The sequence below is a fragment of the Chinchilla lanigera genome, unplaced genomic scaffold (genome assembly GCF_000276665.1).
Source record: "Chinchilla lanigera isolate Chin_1 unplaced genomic scaffold, ChiLan1.0 scaffold00083, whole genome shotgun sequence".
NCBI classification, from domain to species: Eukaryota; Metazoa; Chordata; class Mammalia; order Rodentia; family Chinchillidae; genus Chinchilla; species Chinchilla lanigera.
In genome coordinates this window covers 3,997,654-4,007,135 of record NW_004955484.1, presented here as the reverse complement: position 1 = coordinate 4,007,135, position 9,482 = coordinate 3,997,654, and the positions used below count along the sequence as shown (strand labels likewise).

The 9,482-nt window shown below is 36.7% G+C and overlaps 1 protein-coding gene across 2 annotated transcripts; it reads left to right on the top strand.

The window, feature by feature from the left end:
- Positions 1 to 503: 503 nt before the first annotated feature.
- Cmtr2 (cap methyltransferase 2) lies at positions 504 to 7,481 on the top strand. Of its 2 annotated transcripts, none has more exons than XM_005403496.2 (2): positions 504 to 788; positions 3,941 to 7,481. In XM_005403496.2, the coding sequence occupies exon 2, from the start codon at positions 3,960 to 3,962 to the stop codon at positions 6,261 to 6,263; it is 2,304 nt and encodes a 767-aa protein (XP_005403553.1). In that variant the 5' UTR covers positions 504 to 788; positions 3,941 to 3,959; the 3' UTR covers positions 6,264 to 7,481. The 2 variants fall into 2 exon arrangements, with proteins under 2 accessions (XP_005403553.1, XP_013359470.1); XM_013504016.1 differs by having other exon boundaries at positions 504 to 804.
- Positions 7,482 to 9,482: the final 2,001 nt, after the last annotated feature.

Here is a 9,482-nt window from a genome sequence, read left to right as displayed (position 1 = left end):
AGCATTTCCAATTCTTTTTTAACAATAGGTTAAATAACCTTGTATATATAGCTTTATTGGCTATTTGGTTTTTTGGGGACTCTATTCTAATCTTCATTTTTCTTCTGCTGTTGGTCTTTCTCATATACATATATATGTATATATATATATAAAATAAATATATCTCCCTACTTATAGTGACAATGTAACAATATTATCTAGCAGTTTTCCTAGTTTGGCTTTTAACGACTTGTGTTTTGAGCTTCAGTTTCAATCCACTCTCAACTCCGCTGGAAAGAAAATCTTCTGAGGCCAGTGGGGCGGGGCCAGCAATTCTGCACAAGTCAGCTCCACCCCATCCCACCACCCCACCTCTCAGCCAAGGGCAAGCAGCTTCCGTTGCCATAGCACCCGAGAGGCGGGAAGCTGGTGTCTCTCAGTTGGAGTCTCTCGCCGAGAAACGAAACCCACGGTACCGCCGCCCGAGAGCGTGACGTCAGCGTACGCGACGCAAGGCCAGCCGGGCGCGTGCGCAGTGAGACTGTCAGGGCCTCCGGGCTGCCGTAGGCGGGCGTTCTGTGAGGACGAGTCCTGGAGAAGGACCTCTGGTGCAGGAGCCAAGAGGGCGGGTCCAGGCCACCTTCCTTGCCTTCAGCCCCAACACCTTTCTTCCCTGTGGCTGGGGGTGCCGCGGACCCAGAGGAGCGACCTGCTCAGGAAGCAGACCTTGGAGGGAAGTGAGGTGGAGAATGGCTCCCTTGAGTGAGGAGAGCGAGTGAAGCGCAGTCTCCCCAGACCGTGGGACTCAGGTGGGCGTGAGCGAAGGTAATCCAGGCCCGGTTGTGAGTTTGGGTCTGGACTTCCCGAAGGGTGAGGCAGGGGCTGGGACGACTGAGTTTCCTTCAGGGCAGAGCCAGGTCGCTCGATGGAGGGCTTGGGACTCTTTTTCACAAAGGTGAAATGCCATCTTGGCCCAAAGTAAGCGCTAGATAAACACTGTTCTTTACACAGTTGCTTGGAGGAGTTGTCAGAAATACTTCTAAGTCTCCTTTGTGTTACATGGAGAGATACGAACTGTTGAGATCTTGTGGGTTTTATGTTAGCTTCCCGAATTCTACAAGTATGCCCAGTGCCTTTCTGCAGAAAGCTACATAATTTCTTATTCGAGTCTGCAATGTAAGAATGGGAATACTGACCCACCTAGCAGGATTATGATGCCACAAAGCTCTGTGGAGTGCTTAATGAAAGTGACCAAGGATGACATACTGGAAAAAATTTCCATGCGATCTAAAAACCACAAATTTTTGTTTTGCCTCTTTTTGTGCATGCGTTGAAGTAATAAGAGTAAAAATAAAATGACTTATTATGACTCAGTCAGTGATCAGAGAAGAGCCTTTTGTGCAATGTATGATATCCAAATATTCAGTAAATACTTACTGAGTCCTTTACTTTGTACTAGGTAGGCACGTTCCAAAATCTCAGCATGATATATAAGTAAGCAAAACAAAAATCCCTGCCCTGTTTAGTTTACATTATAGTTTGTGGAAGGCAAACAATAAATAGTAAATAAGTAATACAGTAAATTAAGTAAATAAGTAAAATAGTAAATAAATAAATAGTAAATAAATAAATAAATAAATAAGGAAATAAGTGCCATTGAAAAAAGAAAGCAAGGTAAGGGGTATTGGGAATGCAAGATACAAGTTTAAATAAGTATGTCAGGGCCTATGGATATTACAGAGAAAATAACATTTGAGCAACTACTGGAAGAACGTGAGAAAATTAGCTTTGCAGATACATGAGGAAAAGCATCTCAGGTAGAGAGACCAGCCAGTGCAAAGGTTTTGGGCGTGGAAGGTGTGTGGTGTCTTCAGTGCAAGGTGTGTGACTGGAGTGGAATGAGTAATGGGAGTTGTAATAAAAGTTGCCTGGTAGGATAGCTGAAGTATAGTTAGGAAGAACAGTAGCGTATTTGAATCTCTTTAGTTGTCCTTGCATAGAGGTAATTACCTATTTAATTTAGGTAAGATTTTACAGCTTGACTGCAGCTATTAATTAGTTTGTGAAAATAATGACTGAAATCAGACTTGAAATAGGAAATATCTGAGACTTGAACATGGTTGTAGATTTAGTGAGTACAGTGTGAATTAATACAGAAGAGCTTGTTGTAGTAAAATTTTAAGTCCTTACTTAGGACTTCAGTGAATGCAGAATCAACTTCTTTTTCCCTTCAGGTTTGTCTGTAGTTTCTAACTAAAAAAACCCATCTAAGGTAGGAAAAATGTTGATGAGTATTTGTGACTGTTAACCTACGTGTAATTTATAAATACACTGTGAAAAACAAATGACTGCAAAGAAACCCATTATGTCAAGGAGCTTACAAAGTGGTAGAGTCAATAAACTTGTTAAGTCAAACATAAAAAGAATAAAAAAGTGTGCCAGAAGAACAATACAAAGTAAACACTAATAGAATGAAGTCTTCTGGGTATTATTGTACTTCTTGTGACAGTAGGTCACCTTTATTTCTCATTTTAATCTTTGAACATCTGCCTTTTATGGGATAGTGATCTAGTTGTCAATTTTTTCACATCTGACAAATTTAGGTTTTTTACAAAACTAGTTCTAGAATGCATTGAATATGGTAAATTAAATACAGAATTCATGAGTGAAAGCACCTGTTAAATTGCACTAACAGGTGTCTTGTAATACTTATTGCTCTATTGGAATTTAGAACTTTCCCAACATTATGTCATTATGCAATGCTATTTTCTCTTATATTATTTTCTCTTCCCAGGAGAGATATGTTTTTGGTTTCCTGGGCAGTTTTAAAACACAAAATATACAGTAACTGTTTATAATTATATTTGGTAAGGCTTTATTTTTTTCATGTAAAAATTCTGCTACCAAAGTGTTTTAAGTTTTAGTGGCAAGCAGAAATGTTATAATGAGATATTATAATGCAAGCATGGAACTGTATGACCAATCATATTAGAGGCAGGAATCTGTAAGTTAAAGACATGCCAGGGAAAACTGGTCAGTTTCAGCACTAAGCAGGAGAAGGTTAATCACTGAAGTACAACACAGTTTATGAGTATCATGATGAATGTATTAGCCACCTTTCCATCATTGTGGCAAAATACCTGAGATAAACAACTTATAAGGAGGAAAGGTTTATTTTGGCTTATAGTTTCAGAGGCTTCAGTTCATGGTCACTTGACCAATTGCCAGGCATCATGATAGGGGGTGCATAGAGGAGGAGGGCTCTTCACCCAGTGGTGGTCAGGAAGCAAAGAGAGAGGGGGAGAGAGAGACACACACACACACACACACACACAAAGAGAGAACTCCCAGTATCCTCTGCAGGGGCATTCCTAATTTTTTCTACAAGGCCTCACCCTTAAAGCTTTTATTATTTCCCAGTAGCAGCACAGGTTAGGGACCAAGCCTTTAACACATATCCAAACTGTACCAACGAATGTGATTTGGTGGCCTGTATAGGTGACTGATACCACCAAAGTACATGACTCTGTGAAATTTGGGCAGAAGATGTGTTTCGTGATCCTAGTAGGTAGGTAAGTGGGTGATGGTGGAGGAGCTTGATAGTAGGATTAAGTATCAGTTTCAGGTATAGGATGCCCCCTCTGGAAGGGGGTGAGGTGTTAAGGGAATTTTTGAAGAATGCTAAAAGTTGCTTGTTAGAACTGGACCCAAGTCATATCCAGGGATGAATCTGTAAATGTAAATGGGTGTTTGCAGCCGTGTGGGTGGTGCACAGGTGTAGGTAGAGAACTTTGGGGAGGTAGATGTGTTACTGTGATAAAAGCTGCCATTCACTGAGGAATATTCTTTGGTGTATGCACCGTCTTATTTTATGGGGTTTATTATGAGTGTTATTAGATTTATTGCTGATGATACTCTGTTCACTAATAAATTTTATTAATTTAATGTTTTTCTCTCCTAGATTTTAATTTGATTTGAAAATGAGCAAGTGCAGAAAGCCACCAGTTCAGCAGTTAGCAAGTCTTGAGACATTCAGCCCAGATGTTCTTGATGACATTGTTGAACTCTTTGCCAAGAACTTTTCTTATTGCAAGCCACTTAATAATGAGTGGCAGTTACCAGATCCTAGTGAGATTTTCATCTGTGACCACACAGAATTTAATGCATTTCTTGATTTGAAGAACTCACTAAATGAAGTGAAAAACCTCCTGAGTGATAAGAAACTGGATGAGTGGCATGAACACACTGCTTTTACTAATAAAGCAGGAAAAATCATTTCTCATGTGAAAAAATCTGTGAATGCTGAACTTTGTACTCAAGCGTGGTGCAAATTCCATGAGATTTTGTGTAGCTTTCCACTTATTCCACAGGAGGCTTTTCAGAATGGAAAGCTGAATTCTCTTCACCTTTGTGAAGCTCCTGGAGCTTTTATAGCTAGTCTTAACCACTACTTAAAATCCCATCAGTTCCCTTGTGATTGGAGTTGGGTAGCTAATACTCTGAATCCATACAATGAAGCAAATGACAATCTTTCAATGATCATGGATGACCGGCTCATTGCAAATACCTTGCATTGGTGGTACTTTGGTCCAGATAACACTGGTGATATCATGACCCTGGAATATCTGACTGGACTTAAGAATTTCCTGAGTAGCATGGCTACCATTCACTTGATCACTGCAGATGGGAGTTTTGATTGCCAAGGAAACCCAGGTGAACAAGAAGCTTTAGTGTCTTCTTTGCATTACTGTGAAGTTGTCACTGCTCTGACTACTCTTGGAAATGGTGGTTCTTTTGTTCTAAAAATGTTTACTTTGTTTGAACATTGTTCCATCAACCTGATGTACTTGTTAAACTGTTCCTTTGACCAAGTTCATGTCTTCAAACCTGCAACTAGCAAGGCAGGAAACTCAGAAGTCTATGTGGTATGTCTGCAGTATAAGGGAAGAGAGGCCATCCATCCTGTGTTGTCTAAGATGGTGCTGAATTTTGGAACTGAAATGACCCGGAAAGCTCTCTTTCCCCATCATGTGATTCCTGAATCTTTTCTTAAAAGACATGAAGAATGTTGTGCTTTTTTTCATAAGTATCAGTTAGAGACTATTTCTGAGAACATTCGTCTATTTGAATGCATGGGAAAAGAGGAACAAATGAAGTTGAACAATTTAAGGGATTGTGCAGTACAGTATTTTATGCAAAAATTTCAACTTAAGCCTCTTTCCAGAAATAACTGGCTAGTAAAAAAATATAATATTGGTTGTAGTACCAATACAAAGTGGTTTGGGCAGAGAAACAGATATTTTAAAACTTATAATGAAAGGAAGATTCTGGAAACCCTATCATGGAAAGATAAAGTAGCCAAAGGATACTTTAATACTTTAATAGAAGAGCATGCTGTGTATCATCCTGGACAGAATTCTTTTTTAGAAGGGACAGCTTCCAATCTTGAATGTGACTTATGGCATATTATAGAAGGAAAGAAACTGCCAAAGGTAAAGTGCTCTCCTTTCTGCGATGGTGAAATTGTAAAGACTCTTAATGAAGCCATTGAAAATTCCTTAGGAGAAGCTTTGAACTTAGGTTCCAAGGTTAGGCCACAACAGCAGTATTATTGTTCTTGTCCTATTTTTTCAGAAGAACTGTTACTTTCTGAGTTGTTTAGTCTTACCCAGTGCCTTCAGGATGAGGAGGTTGTAGAACCCAGCAACCAAATAAAGTGCCTGTTTGTGGGCTTACCAGCTCTCCATGATGTCAGAATGCATATACCATTGGAAGTTCAAATCCTCGAATCTGCTGAACTCTCAACTTTCAGCTGTTCACTGCTTCATGATGGAGATCCACATTACCAGCATTTGTTTTTGGACTGCCTTCTGCATTCATTACAGCAGCTTCATAGAGGAGACGTTATGATTTTGCCTATACTCTCTTGTTTAACAAGATTTATGGCTGGCTTGATCTTTATACTCCACAGTTGTTTTAGATTCATCACATTTTCTTGTCCCATGTCTTCTGAGCCCCTGAGGACCTGTGCAGTCCTACTATGTGTTGGTTATCAGAATCTTCCAAATTCAGTTTTCCAGTATCTGCAGAATATGAATGAATTATTGAGCACTTTGCTGAACTCTGATGCACCCCAGCAGGTTTTACAGTTTGTGCCAATGGAGTTGCTCCTTAAGGGAGCACTACTTGATTTTTTGTGGGATTTGAATGGTGCCATTGCTAAAAGGCATTTACATTTGATTATTCAAGGGGAGAGAGAAGAAATCAGTAACCTTCTGTTATGAAATTCAATATGTCCTTTCTAAGATTCAATTTTTTGTGACTGATAGTTTCCAGTCTTATTGCATATTTGCTGTTAGTTTAATACCTTTCACTTTGAGGAAAGGCAAACTTTCGATCATTCAGAATTTTACTGTGGAAAACTACCAGCTAGTTCAAATCTCCAGGATATATACAGCCACAGGCATAGAGTTCATCTGTGCAGTAATGGTGTTGAGCCTGTGTGTGTGTGTGAGTGCTTGGAGTGGATACTCATGCTTGCATATATAATTCAGTTGATCTTATTTATCAGTTTAAAATTTGCACCTGTGTGCCTTTATTCAGAGGTGTTTTTTTGACTATTTTTCTCTCATTGGCTAATGCTGTTAATGAGTTGATAAGAGGGTCATTCATGAAAAGAAGTGAGTCCGTCCACAGTATGGACACATCCTGTAGCACTTGATGTGTCTGTTACAGATTTCAGGGGACTCACCCTCAAACTCTTGATATATGGCATTCACTGCCTTTGACTGTTGTCCCAGTATTCTCTTATGGTTCACATTAAACGTGTGCTGTTTTGTGAATATTTTACTAACTATAACCATTCAGTTAGAAAAAAGGCAGCTTCAAACCAAAGATCATTTTTTTTTTCCTAAAGATCAGTCTTAAAACAATGAAAAATTACGTCTAGTACACGCCTGTATCATGAAAAGCTTCATTTAGAAATGCTGTAGTCATTTTTAACTTCCAGGAAATAATCAGTGAATAAAAAGATTTTTTTTAAGTTTTAAGGTTTCACTTATAGTCTCATATTGAGGACATATGAATGTGATAACATAGTGAATATTGAAGAAAAACTTTAATACTTTCAGGATGATGACTCAACATTCAAAATTTTTAGCCTTTATAATTTTTTTAGTATGAAAATAGCACTTTACCAAAAGATTAGCTATGAAATGATTATTTTATCAATTGTATTTGATTTCTTTTGATTTGTATTTAACTGTATAATAAACATTTCTGGCAAACTGTACTAAGAAATTCTTTGTTGCCTACCTTTATTATTCCACAAAGTAGAGAATATTTATATTCTCAGATGTACATTTTTAGGCATTTTTGTTATATGAAAAGTAGAAATATTCTCTGATGTATTTAGTTAGTAAATATTAATCTGAAAACTTTTCTTGTTCTTTGCTATTTTTAATTCTATTATAGATTCATGAATAAAGTCTTCAACAGAAAAATTTTGTGTTCATCTTTTTTAAAGACAATCATGAGGGAAGTTGAAAATATAACTTGGAAACATACAAGGAGATTTGAATGGTAGTGAATATTCCTTCATTTCCTTTGATTTGTATTCATTAACATTGACTCCTTAATACTGTAATATTTATGTATACTGGAATAAATTTCATGAGAGAAATTTAAGTACTTAGGGAGCTGGGAATGGGAGTGTGTGAAGGCCTAGAGGTAGAATTTTGAAAGAAATCTAATTTCCTGTTAGTGATTTTATGTAAGTAGTTTTAGTTTTTCTAGGGTGAAAGTCTGATAGAAATGGTTACCAAAAGAAAAAAAAACTCTTAGAAAGTAATTTTGCACATGACATTCTTCATACCTTGCTAGTAATAATCTTTACTTATTTTAACCAGTTAGCAAGAATGAAGTTGAAAGCCTAGGTCTAGGGCTGATAATTAAAACTTTTTATTTAAGCTCCTTAAATAAATATTGAATGCTTAGTATTTTTTAAACAACAATTTTCATTGGAATATTAACCAGTGGAATATAATATATTTTGTTTTTAAACATGGCTTTTGAAATCAGTTACTGTTCATCTGATTTATTGAATTCAGTTTGCCTTAGAGGTCAGATAAGTGACTTGAGGCAGGTTCAGATTGACGTGGTTGTAGATGATACATACCAGTATTTATAGGAATTGCTTTTTGACCAGAGGAGAGGAGAAATGCTATCCAAAAATTCAACGGAAAAGTAGGAGGCTAGCAAAATGTGAGAGGCTTGTATTGCTTATCAAGTTATTCTTTTTAAAATTTTTTCCATAAGTCTTGAGATTTTTTAAGTGTGATATGATGCAGTTTGAAAATACTTTTTAGCTGAAAATTTAAACTTCACAAATGTGTTTCCTAGAAACTTTCATTTCTTCAGTATTAATTTTTGTTGCATTAAGAAGAAAGTTTTATGTATTGGGCTTTTGGTGTAATTAAATATTTAAGTGCAGTGGCAATAACTTCTGAAATAAATTTAAAGTCTTAATTTGTAGATTTAACTCTCATCTTTAAAATTGCTGTTGTTTTCAAAGAGATTATGTTAGTTTTTTTCTATTCCAACAATTTTGAATGGAATAAAAGAAGCAAAGTTAAAATAGTAGAAAAGATGAAAAAATGTATATTCATGCTATTATTGTTTTACTTATCTTTGGTTAGAATATCAGGTCTTTAAAAATGTAGTTATGTGTAGCTTAGGGATAGAGATGCATCCTGGTAAATATGTTGCTAGGTACTTTGTTATTGTGTGAACATCAGAGTATTTACACAAACATAGATGGTGGTATACATCCCCCTAAGCTATGTGTTAAAGCCACTGTCACATATGTGGCCTGTTGTTGACAAACATTATATGGTGCATAACTTTTTAAACCTTATCTTTCATTTCCAGATGAAATCATTAGCTGCATAGTTTTTAAATGAGTTACAGTGCAATCCCACGTTTGAGTATATAAAATCAGCTAATTCCTTAAATTTTTGGAAATGAAAATGTTGATTTTAAATCCAAAAAAATCTGTTTAAATATTAGGTTCATTGACATTAAATACCATGTCCATTATATCATTTTATTTAGTGTTCATTGTTCCCTTTTTAAGATAAAAGTAAGTTGGGCATAGTTGTGCACACTTGTAATCCCAGCCATTCAGGAGGCTGAAGGATTGCAAGTTCAAGGACAACCTGCACAACTTAGTGATACCTTGTCTGGAAAATAAGCTGAGTATGTAGCTCAGTGGGAAGGCTCTACTTAAAAAAAAGTACATTTAAGCAATATGTGATTATCATTTTTGTGAAAACTACCTAATTATAAAGATTTAAACAAACCACAGAAATTTTTCTTTTTCTTTTTTTTTTTTTTTTAAGACAGTGTTTTGGTGTGTAGTCCAGGCTGGCCTCACAGACTCATGGCAATCCTCCTGCCTCAGCCTCCCAAGTGCAATTTTCTGCTCATTTCTATGTTCTGTTTGG